General features: G+C 38.8%; 1 protein-coding gene and 1 long non-coding RNA gene across 2 annotated transcripts; one reads left to right on the forward strand and one right to left on the reverse strand.

The window, feature by feature from the left end:
* Positions 1-334: 334 nt before the first annotated feature.
* Positions 335-17,516, reverse strand: fam83fa (family with sequence similarity 83 member Fa). The gene is made up of 5 exons (XM_034219966.1): positions 16,943-17,516; positions 9,627-9,794; positions 7,982-8,103; positions 3,010-3,794; positions 335-2,343 (listed from the first exon to the last, which is right to left on the reverse strand). Exons 1-5 carry the CDS (start codon positions 17,414-17,416, stop codon positions 2,294-2,296), a joined length of 1,599 nt encoding a protein of 532 aa, XP_034075857.1. The 5' UTR covers positions 17,417-17,516; the 3' UTR covers positions 335-2,293.
* On the forward strand, positions 7,741-10,586 carry LOC117548603. The gene is made up of 3 exons (XR_004569353.1): positions 7,741-7,860; positions 8,020-8,158; positions 8,313-10,586. It is a non-coding gene; the product is annotated as an uncharacterized LOC117548603 (long non-coding RNA).
* Positions 17,517-18,093: the final 577 nt, after the last annotated feature.

An 18,093-nucleotide genomic window follows, 5' to 3' on the forward strand; every position in this document is an offset into this window, starting at 1 on the left:
CAGATTCTGTTATATTCCTATGGTGAGCACAGGTTATATATATATATATATATATACATACACACAGTATATAGCCTATGTATGAACTAAAAGTGAAACATTTTCTTGTGTGTAGTTTGCCAAATGCACAATACAAACCTAAAGTATTTTCTTTTCAGGGAGACCATTAAGCAGGATTTAGAGCTTAAAGTAATGCAACAGAATATAACTTAGAAATGTGTCATATTGGGTCAAATGAACAATCTGATTAAGCTTTTATTACATTATTTGGCATTCTTTGAAAGATATCCCCACGTTTGAATCTGACTTGACATTTTAATTCACACACAAACCATTTTTTTCAAGTCTTTTATTCAATCTCTGCTACAAAATTAGGATTATTTGCATCAAGTAGTTTCTCAAGGATTCACATTATCGTCTCTGCCAGTGAACAAAAGCAAAGTGTAAACAAACAAAGTCCTCACACTGCAGGAAGCCGAGCAGGCGTGTGTCTGCACTGCTGAACTCAACACAACGTACATAATTCACTGCCTGCACGACGCTCTCTGATCAACAGTTCTTCTGTTACTAAGGCTCCTCAGTCTGAAAGGCAACACTCGGTGACAAACAGCACATCTGATCACTTCTCCTGTCTCCATAGCAACCAGGTGTGATAATCCTTGGCTGCTCTGTGGTGACCAGGTTCATGCATATCATATAAGAAAACACTTACAGTAAAGGGATAGTTGGATGTTTTGAAGTGATGCACTTATCTACACATTTTTAAGACCTTAACACATAGGTTTTTTTTTATTTGCACCTTTTTTTGCCATGAAATAAATTGTTGTAAAAGAATATGTAAATTATTATACAAAATAAAAATGATAATGTTATATTTAAACAAACTATGGCCCGGGGGCCAAATGCGGCCCGCGGACCATTTTGAATCGGCCCTCAGCAAATTGAAAAAGTATAATGGAGTATGGCCCAAAAATGAAGCTTGTGCTTGTCTTATATTGTATTTCTTAAATATAGATGAAAACAGATATTACACAGTGTTCATGTGTTAAGAAGTCCACTCTTCAAACAAATTCAGTCAATTAAAGTTGAAAACATTTTCTATCAAATCTAAGTTGATAAGAAAAAAGCCCAATGACTTATGTTCATAACATGCTTGAAATACACCCTTCCTATTTCCTCTTATGATAAGCAATCAGGGGCTCCTGCTGTAAGGCATGAGCTGCTAACTAAATAAATGAAACCCTCTGGAGAGCTGAGATGTAGGCTGTTGTTTTTCTTAAAGCATATTCAAGTATTACGGATCGTACATTGTGTAAAAATGTACACTATATCAGTGTATCTCAATGGTATGAGGTATGTGTATATGTACCAATGTACCATGAAGATGTTTATTGTCTATTAGCAGAAACAGGAGGTGTGTGGCGCAGTGGGTTAAATGCAGTCTGAGCATTTAGCTAAAAGAGAAGTCAATTAAAGTAGAGAGTAACGGTAAATACACTTCTCTCTTTTTCTAAGGATGACATGGCGCACATCTAGTCATCGCAATCGCAATCGGTGCATTATGAATATTTTCTATGCAAAATATTTGTACTCAAGTATTTTGCTCATCCTGTTTTTTTTGCCTCGCCAAACAAAAACATCAACAAAATAACTGATTGAGGCAGCAACAAGGTTTGCAAGTTCAAATTAACTTTTTTGTCCATGTCTGGTAGCTTTGAATCTAACAGTTTCTGAACCCTGTTGAAAAGGGCCACCTGACAGCAAGGTAAAGCAGCTAAATTATTCTAAATATAGTATTCAATTTAACTGATATGAATTGTTTAGTAGTCTAAATATGTTTTGCTGCTACCCCAGTCCAAAGAAGTACATTGCTTATATTTCAGCAGGTGCTCCCATCTGTTTCTCCAAACCTGAAGCCAACCACCATCTATTGTAGGTACAATGACTGTGGATAAGTAGATCAAAAAAACTTACTTCAAAAATAATTAACTATCCCTTTAACTGTAGAATAATTTACTAAAAACAAAACATAAGCACAAAAACAAAGGCAATGAAATCGCCCTCCATTAGCACTTTGGCAACAATGTTTAGATTCTCTGGGAGGAGTTTTTTCCTCACATGATTAGTTGAGCTACAATATCTCTCTCTCCTCTCCTTTACTTCACCTGCAGTATACCAGGCCAGAAAGCGTCGTGTCACCCGGTTACGGTAAGCAGATACTGTGACTCATACTGTTTCATCAGGAGATCCTCTGCTGCTCCTCATAACTCTGACTGACCTCTTGTTTTTCATCTCATGACTGGATGCAATTCTTCTTTTGATGCTGCCGGCGGCTTTTAGTTCCTGTTGAGAAAAAGAAAAAAAGAAAAAAGGACTTAAGTATAAAACTTGAGGGCACTTACAGAGCATAGACCTCTGCCAATGTCAAAAATGGTTTTGTTATGGCCCCTCAAATGTGAAAAGGTCCAAATTATAACACTGACTACAATTACATCCAGTTTTCGCCCTTATTAAAAAAATAATACAATATTCCTGCTAAGCATGGCAGACCTCAGCTAAGTCCAAGTTGTACCAACCTGAAGTGGCCTTAACCTGAGGTTTGTACGATTATTCCTACAGAAGGCGCTTAGTAGTTTTAACAAATCCACTAGGGGCAGACTTGCTCATCTCCAAATACATGCCTTATATCCTAGCCTTTTTTATAATGTTTAAACGTAGGAGTGTTTCTCCTTCTGACCAGAAATATGAGATTTTCTCTTGATTTAGTTATTAAAACAAGAGCAAATCCCACATCTTTCCACATATCAGAGCTAGCGATAAGCAGGTTTAAGGCAGGAGTAAAAATACACAATTGAAATGCATGTTCTGACATTTTATTTAACAAATAAAGGAAGTAAAATACTCTGCACACTAGGCTAAATCAAATGCTAGCAAAATCAACATTTAGTTGGAATTCGAACCATTATGAAACAAACAAATGATTAAATAAAATACTTTGTGAGGACGTACCGTCTTCGTCTCCTGTGTTGATGGTCTGCAGGGACATGCTTCTCTGAAGGGTCTTTAAGGGCTTCTTGATTTTGGGTTTCGGTAAATCCGGTTTCTCAATAATCTCAAAGGAATCTTCCATCTTATTTGTATTTGCATTGCCATTTAGCTCTGGCACCTTACAGACAGGGGACTGGCTCTGAGGAGTGACCACGCCTTCCTCTATAGTCTCTGAACTCTGATTGGCTCCTCTGCCTTTCAGGAAGTGCCTGAAAGAGCTGCGTTGTTTCTTAGCTCCACAAAACTGGTTCCTCTTCAAGCTTCCCTTTCCATCCTCGTCCTCTGCAGGGGAACCAGGACTCTGAGGGGGGGCTGGGTCCACCTTGTCCTTGTTTTGAAGCATGCCATTTTGCAGGCCGTTCCTCTGGATCAGCCCCCCAACCAGCGAGTCGCTGACTCTCGACAGGTCTTGTAGGGAACCAGTGAGGCCCGTACTGTTCCCAAAAACTAAAGAGTACTTAGGGTTGTGATATTTATGTGCAGGCACCTTTAAGTCTACCTGTCTAGAGTCCCCGACAGATACTTGAAAGCGAGACATGGACACAGGAATTGGCTGGATTCTCTCCACCTTTGGCATCCTGATGGGCGTAGAAATTGGCGGCTTGGTGATGTTGAACTCCTGGTAGAGGTCCACCAGCTCGGACACGGCATAGAGCTCCCGAAAGTCATTATCAAAGGAGTCCACAATCTGTCCCGACATCACGGTGATCGTGTTCCTGTCCATCCGAGAGGAGGTCCAGGTAAAGCTGGAGGAGAGAAGAGATATTTAAACTAATACTGTGGAGGAAGAGCAGGGTTCTTCTTAGTTTGTATCCTTTTTTAATGATAATGCTAAGATATTTTATACCAACTTTATACTTACCAAAATAAAATAAAAAATAAAATAATTACTTAGGGTCAAGGATATTTTTGCCCATTTGTTTTTAGACATTGACAATTTTCTTTTTTTTCACAAAACACTGACAATTATTTTGAGATTTTTAAATCTTATCTAAAAAAAGATGCATAAATTCAAATATACACCTTGCTATATTCTTGACTATCCAACAAAATCTGGCTTTTTATCTCATGTAAACAAACCTTAATATTTTTAAAAAACTGATGATTTTGCTGACCCTAATGTCTTGACATTAGGAGAGAAGCTTCAACTAAACCTGTAGAAAGAAACCCACTTGTGTCTGACTTCTTGCTTGGAGAGAATTACAATGAAATACCTCTGGCTATTAACCAGTTGGCCTTAATTGACGATGTGGCAACTTCAAAGGACCCGGCGGGCTGGTAGGTTGCGCCCAGAGATGTCATCAAAGGACTGATGGATGAACAGTAAACATGCCACACACACAGAAAAGACTGAATGGAAATATTCCAAAAGTAGAAAGCAACATTGGCCTAAACTAAAGCAGGCTCTCTTTTGGATTCAAGAACCTTCAGATCTGTTTTCCCTTAAAAGCGATATTAAGCATTAAATCAGGATTTCTCAAATATGCCAAAGAGCTGCTGCAAACCAAGCTGTCCAGAAAGAGCAACAAAAAGAACAATTAGAAATACAGCGCCTTCAGGCAGAGGTCAAAAGGAAGATGGCCGATCAAGTGACAACAGTCGTAAAGCATAATTTTAGAGTGAGAATCTGAAGATTTAAACTGGGAGTACAGAGAGGGAAGTCTTTTGGATTCTGCTGCTCACCTGTGCTTTAATTCTTACTCTTGTGAGAGCAGTCAAGCTATACCATTACTCGTACTTATGAAATCATCTAAATTACAACCATTGATGCAAGTAAACACTTTAACTTTTTGACAGAAAATGTCCTGTTATTAAGAACGAAGAAAAACACTCGCTTCTTTGGGCTAGCGCTCCCAAAGTTTGTGATATGCTAATGAGTGGGACATCCCTAAGCAGTTGAGAGATCACAACAGGGTAGGGTAGATTTATTGCGTTCATGACACTATACGCATTTTTGCGCAGTCCGGTCAGCTCGCTAAGCAGAGGGCGGAGCTTCAGGTGATTATGCAGAGCTGCGTGTCTCCGTCAGACTCAGCAGCTGATCTGATCTCTCTCTCGCGTCCGGTTACACTTCACTCGCGTTTATGTCCATATCGATCAGATCCAGCTCTCCTGATCGGCCTTTATAGAGAGCACCGATCAAACTATTAAGAGTGAATATCGGCCGATAATGACCGGCGGGGCTCCCCCACCTTGACAGTTCACTGTCTAGCACTGGCTTCGTAGTGCACTGATTGATTAGGCTAAGCTAACCTGTAGCTGCTCCCTCCACACTCACAACAACTTCATACAGACATAAATAAAGCTGTATTCGCCACACAGGAAACACACATTTAAAACGGTTTTGCCTGCCGTTTTAGTGTACACAAGCATTCATCAATGGTTCGGAAAGTGGCGCTGTACCTTAATAATATAAAAGATTGTATTTGCGTGCATTTCCTGTTCGGAAAGTGGCAATGTACTGAGAGTGGAGGTGTCCTGACATTAGCGCCTGCAGGCAGGCTCCATGGAACTGTCAGCTCCGGACTGCGCAAAATGCGTACATGAAGCGCTACGTCATGAATCTACCCTCGTGGAGGCGCGCTCATGTGATTGGCTTAGAATTGAGGAGACATCTGATTGGCTATAGATAGAAAAAATTACAAGTACGAATTGGCTGACCGTCAGGGGAGTCTAAAAAAAAAACACACGAATGCACAGCGATTCGTGCACAGAAAGCGGTTTGTGTTTGCAGGTGCAGAGGTTTTAAACGGAAGACAAATATGTGAGGATCAAAAATACACATGTAAAACTTTTTTCTGTATTTGGATTTTATTTACATGTATATGAAACGGAATACATTTGTGTGTGCATTGAAAAACACAAGTGTGGATCCGGAAATACAAGTTTGAATCCTTTTGCAGATCATGAAATACAAGTGTGAATCCTTCTGTGTGCATGTGTGTATTATGAGACTGTTCTGAGCCCATATACGAGGGCCACTTTAAGCAGGCGGCACTGCAGAAAATTGTAAATAATTAAATTCCTGCCAACATATTAAATGAAGCGTGGAAACAGTTTAATAAAATTGAGGCCACAAATTCTAACTCTTGGTTAGAATGATATCATGTGTGCACAGTATGTTTCTCAGTGTTTTCATGCCTCTCTTTGGAATTGAAATGTCTGTATCGAGATAAAAATATTATTTTGTCCGTACTTTAGGTTGAACTAACATGTGCTTCCTGTATTTAAAATAGTTCTTACTGTAATAATAGAGTGGTGCAGTGACGCATCCTAAAACCCAGAAGTGAGTTAGCATTTTACCACTACCGGTTCCCTCGTCTCAGAGTCAATGGGATTTCTCCATAGGATTTTGGAAAATAGCTCGAAATAAGGTCTGTGATTGACACACATGTAAGAGACGGATTACGTTTTGTTCTACGACATTAAATCCATCAGCAGTGACCCCACTGGTGATTTTTGAAGAGTGTACGTGTCTGAAAAACGACGTAAACACTCCCGCTAAGTTTGTTTGCCCCTGTTCTGCTTGAAAGCAAGTGCCTGCCTCCTGCAAACTGTTCAAACATAGCATTTTGCTTCTGGCGATTAGATTTATGATTAGAAAATTATAAAAGCAGGGAAGACATGTGGATATTATCCGGCTGAACAAAACGTGCATTTATCAAACAGGTTAGTTTTCCACAGACCTTATTTCAAGCTATTTTCCAAAATCCTATGGAGAAATCCCATTGCTTTTTTGTCGAGGGAACCCATGCGCAGTTTACTTCTGGGTAAATACGTCATCCCTGCACCACTCTATTGGTGATGTAAATAGGTATGGGAACCTCTGTTTCTCCATACACTCAATTGCGGTGTTGGGTTTAACCTCGTAAATCATTATAAAATGAGCTCTCAACTGACACCTAAATCAGTAGCCACAATAAACAACACGGTTATCTTCAACACAGATTTGTGTGCAGGACCAACAGCAGATAAAGAGAGAGCTGCAAAAAGCATTCCAGTATGTCCAGATAGTTAATATGCTTCAGAAAGTATTTAAAAAGTAATGTACTCGTCGGATTGGTTTTCTTTTGTGATGTTGTATGCAGCTTCTAGTAAAATATTTTTTTAAAGCCTCAACACATTTGGATCTCAGAAGGGAAATCTTTCATCTTCAGTTTTTGTTTTTACAAAAGTGCATCAGAACCATTGTAGATTTCAAAAAGTTGGATTATGAAACTAGGGGAGAAGGAAATAACTTGCAAAGTCGTACATTTACAGGGGGAAAAAAATAAATGTACAACAAAAATCATTATATATATTCTCTTATAGTATCTACTATATCATATAGCAAGACAATTGTGAGATTTTTTTTATTATCTGAGTTGAGAGTGACAAATTATCAAGAAAATAGTTATGCTAATAGGTCAAATCTGCTGCACAAAATGGCTGTCTTTTGGATAAATCCTTTGTTTTACTAACCTGTGTAAGAGATTTGATCATTGGCATAAATGAATCTCCTAAATTGCCATAATTCCTAATTTCATGTACGTTTCTCGATCATCTCGCTATGTCTTTTCCTTTGTGTAAGTAAACTAGCTAGTGTACATTAATATTTCAAGCTCGCTAATGACTGATATAATTTGTAGTCGGTGTAGAGCTATGAAATATTATGTAATATGCAGGCCACAGACTCGCACTCATAAAAGGCCCTGTGCTGATATAATTACTTGTAGATCTTCTTCTTTTTTTTTTCTTTCTTTTTTAAAATCAGAAAATAATTCAAATCCATTCTATTGACTGTGGCTTCCCAACTACAAAGGATTATAAAAGGTTGATGTCTAATTCTCCTACAAAATTGGGAGCAAGAATACTTAAGAGTTCTGTTTGTGTACTTTTGAATGTGTCCTTATAACCCCTGGATTTTAAGGCACTGCGAGACATTCATGCTCACCTGTAAGACCCAAACATGACTTTCTCTCCGTCCACCAGCATGTATTTGGAGCACAGGGACCCGGGCAGCTTTCCAAACGACAGGTTCAGCCCTGAACCTCTCACCATGCGCACACGGAGATTCTGTAAAAAAAACACCCGCTTGATTACACACTTCATCTGGTTTAGGAGGACACAGGTGAGCCGGAGTAAACTCTCAGATTTTAATTGGGCCCATGTACAGTATATCATGCATGACGTGCCAAGACAAACTGTGCACACATTGCAACATTAAGTCAACTGTCCTGACAAAAATAAACTCTAACCCTTTGGACACATGTGTTTACTTAAAGGGCTGAGAAAGGAAAGAGACAGAGAAGGAGACACTAAACGGACACACTGGGAGGAGGCTTGGCTCTGCCGGAGCATCGGGTTACAGTCTTTGGATCTGTTCTCAGAATCTATGAATGTTCATTTGTGAGAAGTAAGAGTAACAGAGCCCAGCACTCTGAAAAGGCCTTTCACTGCCGTATCAACTGACACCACTATAACCAAGGAATGCACCAGCTATACTACACAGGAGCTACAAAACTCAGCTGGAGCAGATAAGGCCGGGTATTGTGTCCCTGTGGGGGTAGAGTGACAGTCTGACTCACTGAACTGCTGTTCCAGTGAGATTAGACCTGTATGAAATGTTAGTTTATAAAAGTAGGAGGATTATGTTTAACCCTTAAATAAATACATGGTGGGGAAAAGGCCTTTTTTTCAGCATCTTATATTTTAAATTCCTCAAAGATCTTATGGCAGACATCCCCCCCCTTTTATAATTTTTAAATATTGTTCTTACATCCACAGCTTCTTGTGATGTTTTCAAATGAAGCTTTAGGTGTCTTTCGAAATGTTTAATGACATCATCACCCAATAAAAAAGGGAATTTGTTATTGTGATTAGTTAAAAATGGAAGTTATGGTGCTGAGAGATTGCTGATAGGCCTCCCTGATAATAAAGGTGCAGGCTTTTCTTTGTGTGCGTCATGCTCAGAAGCAAACCGTTTTTGACCGCAATGATCATGTCGTTATACCTCCAATGGTGACAAATATTAAGCAGTATTTTGTTGGATAAAACATGTTATGAATTTTGGAAATGATTGTATACTATCATCTTATTTTAGGGATATTATTTTATCCCTAAAATAATTTAAAAAAATTGGAACTGTCCCTAACAGATTCAATTTGTTCTAATATGGGCCGTTTGAAGCTTGTAGGTCAAAAAACATTGGCAGAAACATTCTCTTACATTTATGTCACAATTTTACCAGAAAGAAAATTGGAAAGATTGTGCTTAAATGTGTTCCTCGTAAATGTATGACAGAAATTCTGCAGAATATCTGGTAAATGTAGGACTTCAAAACTGTTTTTTATCCTGGGAACATTATCCCCAACCTCTGGCTCCAGTCATTTTTAGATTATGTTTTAATTGCAGATAAATTGGGATAGTACGTTGTGAAAGACCCATACAATTTGTTTTAATCCATGATAATTATTGCAGCAACTGCCATTGTGGATTTAAGGAGGAGAGGAATGACCCACTCTCCATGTTCCCTCTTTGTGTGTTGTAGGAGGGAGCCTCCTCCCTCCGTCATGCTCTCCTGTGTTTGCTGAGCTCACCCGCAGATGGACTGCATTAATCTGCAGCCGTGTGCACATATCCAGGAAGTGGGGCACTCCCCTGGCCTCCAGCACAGCGTAGACAGCCACCCCCCTCCGTGATGAGGCATCCAGCAGGTCCTGGATGATCTGCAGGTCTGTCAGCAGGTCCATCACTATGGCCACCACCTGGGGAAAACAAGTGGGGGGAGAGGAGGAGGGGGGTTCAATGCAGCTAAACAGAGCGACAGCAGCTGTGGTGGAAAGTAACTAAATACACTCAATCCTAGTAATTAAATTGGATGCGTCTTTACACTATTGAAAACATTTTAGAGGGAAATATTGGGATAAGATTACAGATTAATATTTTAGATCTTACATTTACGATGTGATTATAAAATAGTATGCATTGTTACCAAACCACTGGTTCTCAACCCTATTTATTAGACATACCACCACAGCCCAGTCAGATTATTTCATCCATTCACCCTTAACATTCAGCTATCAATGTCAACTATGGACCAGCATTGAGCTAATTATCTCATTTTCTTAGTAAAAGTAAGATGAGTTCAAATCTGTTTATTCATTCATTTTGCTGTTTATCGATGACTTGGCTACTGCTTATCCATTAGCACTAGTTACATTCACATAAAGTTCATTTTCTTTTTTTTACTGTAAGAACATGTTCTATGGTTTTGTAAACCTACTCAAACTTTTTTCACACATATTCAGGGGAAGACTTTTGCTGGCTTCTTTTTTGTATTATTTAAAAATGAGTGCATTCAGGATTTCTAGATCTTTTTATTGAAAGTACATTGTAGCATTGTGACAATCACCTTGACCAAGCCAAAAGACAAGACACCGGAGATCTTCCCTGTTTGCCTGTATTATTCTGGAATCCCTTTTTTTCCTTTTGATTCTCTTTCCTCATATCCATTTTGTTTTCCAGTAAAATAAAACCTCCCCAGGTGGATATGTTAAGATGTGTGTGTGCACGTTACTGATGTCACATGTTCTTTTATTGGGGTTGATTTACATCTAGGAAGCTTTTATAACAAACCATACCGCCTACAGCTAAATTAGGACTCAACCATTTTTAGCCACTCCCACTTTCGGAAAACACAGCAACAAAGAGCGACATATTATTACTGTGTTATTATAGTCCATGTAATAGTTATTTGCCAGGAAAGCATCAGTTGATACTGTTATTCATGAGAACTTGTTTTTCCAGGTGATTAAAAGGTTACTCTCTGTTTTGGACGAAGTCCAGCAACGGCTGGGATTAACATTCTTAATTATTTCAAAAGCAGTGTCTTTGCTCAATACAATACATAACAGTACACGATCCGAGCTGAAGATAAATCATCCTGTAACAAGACACAGCAGGCTAAACATTGTACAACAACACAGAAAACTATTAACTAACACGCTTTCCATTTTAGTACTCTTGTCTTTAAGGCATCTTTTCTGCGGCCTACTTTGATAAACAAACATGATGAGCATTAGCAATGAAGCGTTGAACAGCCTCACTGGGTTTCAAATCCGTGAATGCAATGCAGATCATGCAAGGCTTTTAGCATTTCCTTATTGCACCTTACGTGTACTGTACATGTTTGGGCCTGATCAGTCTCCAAACAAGTTTTGCTGGAAGACAGTTTTATGTTGACAGCCGCTGGGTTGATTTTCATTAACATCCACCGTTAAAACTAAACCATACGTGAGTCTTTAGTATGTGTTAGCAAATAATGAACTTGAGTCAATGTACTAAGACATACAGTACACCAACTGCAGTTTTCAGAACGGTTAAACACATAACTTAAACAATAGCTTTCTTAACTGACTGCAAACATATCAATATAGACATTTCCTGCAACGTTGCGCTTTTTCTTGAATGTAGTTCAACCAGAAAGTTGATTATTCGCAAGTCATGATATATATCTGGCATGAAAACCATTTCCTTCTTGCATTCAAAGCTCATAGCCCTAGTATAAAGTCACTTGTAACTTCAGGGTAGCTAAATGCAGAAGTGCAGCCAACTGTTTGGTTTGGCAGGCTTTCATGAGTAGATAATTTACTTTACCTCAAGGGGAAGAATCTCAGTGTTGTCAGATATTATGCTGTCATGGCCCTGAGTAAGCTATTGTCAAAAGATAATAAAAGAGGATCAACTTTAACACTGAATCAAAAGAAAACATGCGTCGCCATTTCAAGCGATGAAATTAAATTCACTGTTATATTGATTAAAATTACAGATTTCTGTAGGTTTGAAATAGTTCTGGAAGATAATAAATGTCTTTCTCTTTTCTCAGAGAAAGGAGAGCTAGTTAATGTCAGCCATTAGCAGCATTTAAGGTTCCAGAGAGTTGCACTATGGTGCATTCAGGTTCTATTTACTCACATTCGCACTGAAAAACAGATATTAGAGAGAATTATGACTTAACTTCCTCACATAAATCAGTGGTAATAAAGCAGTGTATGTTGAAGTACATGGGATGTGTTGATTTATTTGAGTCTCATCCAATTGGTATTGAGAATCATGGAATTTCAATGATCATTTCATTGGTATCGACTACAAAGTTTCTGAAATTGTGAAATCCTGACCTTTAAATGTATTTTAATAACAGGTGTGCAACATTGCTTTCAAAGGGATCTGACTAAGCTATCTTCAAGCAGTCAAACTCTCTGGTAAAAACAAACCCTGTTACCACAACCTGCAACTTCACATCACACCAATCACCAGTGAACGCTCCCCTCTTTTGGCTAAAGCTTGCATACCTCTGGGGTCAAACATCCAGAGGGTGGAGGGAAACAAAGACATTAAGAACCCTAACATGGCGGGGGAGGCAGAACAAGCCTATCTTTCTGCTGCAAGTCCTGATGTGAAGCTGACATTTAGACCTTCTCCGTCTGCAGCTCGTTTAGACCTGCATTAGATTCTCCCAATTATGTACGTTTCTTTATTAATGCCGTGGGCTTTATCAAACCCTTCCCTGCTTTATATTGTAATGGAAAACATTTTAACCGTGTGTACAGTATATTAGCAGCAATTCATAAAGACACAACCCTGTCAGACGTTTAGTAACTTTCTGTCTTTCTTTAATCCTCCAGGAGATACACTGACCTAATGTAGGCAAACACACATTTTTAAGAAAAGAATAGTGCTTTTTCAAGACGTAATCTAAGTACATGTAAGTTATGAAGCTAGTTATGTAATTGTTATCTAAAAAGTAAGTTCTAAATTATTCTGACATTATCATTATCTACCTAGCTAGCTATCATCACATGATGAAGGAACTCACTCCTGCAAGCTGAAACAGAGAGAAGCTGTGCACTGCCGTTAACCATAATAATACATCTGGGTATTAAAGCTTATCCACAATTTTTTATTTCGAATAACATGTTGAAACCTGTCCGAAGTTTGTCAGACAGACCATAAATCGGATTAATAGAGTCACTGTAGTTCTTTGGGTTTGGTTTAAATCAGTATTAAAATAATATCTGACCCATAACGACATACTTACTGTACATCACAACATATCCAGGAAATACAGAGTTAGATAGATAGAGAAAGATACTTTATTTGAGATGAACAATATCACTCTCATAGCCCTCCGTTAAATGTAAGATTGCACCTTCTATCTGTTAGCTTAGCATAGAGGCTGTCTGATGGTTCCTCAAACACTTTCTTTTCCTGATTTGAATTTTGGAATATCTTTAGGTTTTATACTGACACAAGGGGTCCCCTCTGTGGGACGATTAAGGGTATAACAATTTTTAAATAAATGTAGAGGTCTCCTGTTATACAATTTTTAGGCATATATTATAGGTCTCAGATATATAAAAATATGTCTATGAAGTATTTTGCTGAAAATACCAAACAGATACCCCATTCTAGCCATGCCTCATACCGCTCTATTTCAGCCCTGTTAAAGAAGTGCTGATTCTGGGTCTGTAGCTTTAAAAAAAAAGAAAAAACCCTTTTTTTAAAAGAAAATAAGAGGGGGGGAGCTTATGCAGGAGAATTCTACCCAGATACTCAGCTAAAATGCTACCGTGATTAACGCCAGATCATGTTGAAAAATTTAAAAAAATCTGATAGGGCCGTGGGCGTAAAGCCAGCCCACATTTCCGATATTACGTCATATCGGCAGCAAATCTGGATCTGCTCCGTTGTACCCTAGTTTTTAGAGATTTGGGTACGGAGGAATAGAAACAGGGTTTTGTTTTCTGACACTTTGTGAGTTCCATTACACACAGGGGACACTTATTCATGGTGTTTTTTTGACCATATTCTGACATTTAATAGACCACACAATCAATAAATGTATCTATAAAACAAAATTCAGATTTATCAGTAATGAATTGTTATTTGAATCCCTAATAACTCTACGTGTATAAACTAAGGGATGACTTTTAAAAGCTCTTGATTTTGGTTATAAGAGCATTAACTATGGGCCTTTGTTTAAGTTTTGGTTTCGATAGAAGATTCCATAACTTCAGATTTAAGCTACCTGTTAAGAGATTACAATCAAAGGATGTCTCCTCCGGTTTAAAATGAATGCTCTAGATCAGGGGTGCCCACACTTTTTCAGCTTGGGAGCTACTTTTAAAATGACCAAGTCAAAATGATCTACCTAGGTACATTAAAAATGCTAAACCTATATATATTAGGGCCGGGACTCGATTAAAAAAATTAATCTAATTAATTAGAGGCTTTGTAATTAATTAATCGAAATTAATCGCATTTTTAATCGCATATAAATATTTGACTTAAGAACAGTGAGAAGCAATTTTTTTCACATGGATTTTAGTATACCATTAGGCGCATTCACACCGCAGTACTTTTCCCACAAAGGTTCATGAGAACTTAGTTCATGAGAACAAATTAAGCCGCTGACGTCACTTCTTCTTCTTCTGCTTTAGGTTTACTGGCAGGCCGCAAACCACTTCACGGCGTATACTGCCGCCCAAAGTCCCCGGCCGGAAGTCCCCGGAGTTGGGGACTGGCTTCAGTAGAAGCTGCTGGGAGTCCCAGCAGCCTTCCGAGTAAATCGCCAGAACGCCGACACCTCCTCATCTCCACCGCTCCCATGTTTTATTTTGTGTTGCCATAAGTTAGTCTCTCTGCGTTTCTGCGCTGGGCTAATGCTAATAATGCTAATGCGAGGATAATAAAATGGCGGCTTCACCAAACTTTTTGGGAGTTTTACGGGGCGTGGTTTGCAATCCGCCCAGCCAATCAGAAATATAGCTATTTTCTCACAAGAGAGCCGTACGAAAGTCCCTGCTCTCTAGCATGGACTTTCGTGGGGGTAAAAAGGTTCTCATGAACTAATTTTAGTACCGGCTCTTTTTGGTGTGAACGCGATAAAAGAGGCTAACGTCCACGCTAGCTGCTATATGTTTTGCATTGAGGTGATACTTGAGGCTTGATGTGCTGCGGTGATATGCGAATTCCTTTTTGCATAATTTGCACACAACCGTGCTCTTATCGACGCTTCCATCCGTCCGTTTTTTAAAACAACATTTCCCACTGTTGTTCACCGTGGTTTGTTGTTGTCTGAAGTCATGAACGTTAGTTGGTGCTCCAGTATAATCGGTACGCCTGAAACTCATCCAGTGAGAAACGTTCCGCGGTGCAAAAATAAGTGCGATTAAAATGCGTTAATTTTTTTAACGCGTTAATTTTTGTGTAATTAATTAATCTTAATTAACGCGTTAAAGTCCCGGCCCTAATATATATATATATATATATATACTGATATATATATATATGTATACCTGATGTTGGTGTACCTTGCATAACTGCATGAACCTGTATGGCACAATACAACTCAGTACATTTTTGGTCATTACGTCAATGTTATACCCTTTCTTTAGTAGAATTGTATAAATTGGAAGGCTAACTAGGTAATCAGCCTGCCGGTGATTTGCAGCTGGCGCGGTTGAACGCGTATACATGGTGAACTGCGTATTAGAAAATATGAGATCTCAGGCTGGCTTACCTGTACGTCAATCAAGTGGCAAATGCCATAGTAAGGATGGATGATAGGCTAATTTTTTTCATTATTTTTCAATGCCATGCGATCTACCCACACTACCTTTGCGATCGACCGGTCGATCACGATTGACGTATTGGGCACCCCTGCTATAGATCCTGTCATCCATTACATGCTTTAGCATTTATTAATCAAATACATGTGGAGTGACATTGATGGTTTACGCCTGGGGGCAAATTGTCTGTTTCACCTGCAGGAGGCGGTCACCTGTAGCCAATCATTTTGAACATTTCTCGAGCTTTGTTCTGCTGTCTCTGAACTGGTTGGGGACATGAAGTACAAGAAGATACGTAACTGCACGTTAAGTAATTAAGGGGCATACATTGTGTTTCCCTTTACTTTAAAAAAGGGAAACATGTAGATAAGGTTCAACATATTTGTCTTTGCTGAACATACATGTTTTGCTTCTCGAACAATTCTTTATGTGAATATTATTCTCTTGCACACTTTTCAAATGAATTTCATTGCATGCATTGTATTTGTGTTTGGATAAAGCAAGAATTAATGCTTTTAAAAAAGTAAAAAGTTTCAAAACAATAATTGTCTTTCTATAATTGAGTTATAGCTTTGCAAATGTGAACATGTTCTGCTTTAACTAAATATGTATTGGTTTGGCACTGTTGTTCAGACAAAACAAGATATATAAAAGACCTACCTATATACCCATTTGCTTTGGACAACTTTTATAGATGATTTATCACGACAGAAGTGTAATTGCTCTAATTGTTGGTGGCGGTTGTTTTTAAGTAATGAGTTAATGAGTTTTACTCATGTCGCCTCGTGTTTTCCTCGTGATTTTCACAAAATACAAAGTACAAGTTCATACAAAGTATTGTGCCTATATGTAACCATTAATTACAAGAGAACATTTTAACATAGTAATTTCACCAACATTTAAAATAAAACGTTTTCTGGTGAAAATAAAATTGTAGTTCACTTTGTTACATTGGAACCATTTAATGTGTTGTTTTTAATACTTTATTTAGATTTGACTAAATGTTCTTCAAACTTTTTAAAATAAGAATGGACTTGATATATTTTTTGTTTTGTTTTCTTTTGTGTGTTTATTTTTGCAGGCTGCAGTCATCACTCACTCATTGTATTGTAAAGCACTTTGTAACCTTTGCTTACCTTGGAAACACCTTTTTTTCAAGTTTGGTAGCTGCTTATTTAAATGAAAACCCTTTTGTTATAGTATGTTATTATATATCCTTGTATCACAATGTATGTGTCTAGATAGGACCACACATATTGTTGTATTAATTAAGTAAAAGTTACCTTGTGTGCCTCCTGTATGAGTCTCCTCACCACCTGCTTGATGTGCGGCCCGGGGCCCCTGGGCGGGTGGGAGTGCACGCTCACCCGGGTCACCCCCTTGTAGACGCCGCTGCTGCCCGGCCAGCCGATGTCCAGAGGCGGGACCTCAGTGTCGGACATCTCGGGCCAGTATGTGGAGTGCACCCCGGAGTCCGCGCTGGAGGACCCCTTGGACTTCTCCTGGTCCCCGGACTCGGAGTCACTGTCCGTGTCGTACTCTTTGAACATTTTCCGGAGGGACCTGATCTCCCTGGCCGAGAGGAAGTCTTTGATGTTGTCCTCCTTCAGCCGCATCTTGAAGGCTCCGTCCCCGCTCTTCAGGAGCCGCTCCAGGGCGGCCCGCTGCTCCTCGCTGTAGTAAAACTCCGGTTTGGTCTCCGGGATCTTTTCGTTGACATGCTCATCGTCCATGCACAGCAGCTGGGAATCCGCCATAGCCGGTTTAAGTTACCTGTGTGGCAGGTATACGGCAGGTGCTCCCAGGTGAGTGGCTGCAGGAGGCGGGACTGACTACTGCGTGGAAGTCAACACGGCAGTTTAAAGCCCCCCCCCCCCCCAATTTATTACAGAACTTCCTGAAGCAAAACTTTCAGAATAAAATAAAAAGTTGTTCTACAGAATTGTTTGGGAAGGTCAGCTGTTTCAATCAATGGTGGAATGTAAATAAATACATTTTAAGTTATGTAATCAAGTACTACTTTTAGGTACTTTACCTGTTTATTTTCACTATTGCTTTTTGCAATATACCATTATTCAAGGCTACAGTACATTTATACTTTTATAGTGTGACTTGTAGAGTTTATGTTTGTGTTACCTGTACTTTGACTTCACTACATTTGTCTGACTTTAGTACAGTTTTCAGATTTAGTTAATTTTCAGATTACAAATTGTAATCCTCCTCCTGTAAAGTGAAGTCATCCGATATAATAGTTTTGAAGGTTTGTGTCAACATTTATTCTCTAATAAATAATATTATTTTAATAATCGATTACATTTTTTATGCAGAGGGGTCAGTTTGGTGGTGCATGTAGGTGTTTTTCATCAAGAGAATGGAAATGATGTGGCACAAGGAATTAAGTGTGTGATGGTTTACATGTGTCTACATGTTAAAG

The sequence above is a fragment of the Gymnodraco acuticeps genome, unplaced genomic scaffold, assembly GCF_902827175.1.
Source record: "Gymnodraco acuticeps unplaced genomic scaffold, fGymAcu1.1, whole genome shotgun sequence".
In the NCBI taxonomy this organism is placed as follows: domain Eukaryota; kingdom Metazoa; phylum Chordata; class Actinopteri; order Perciformes; family Bathydraconidae; genus Gymnodraco; species Gymnodraco acuticeps.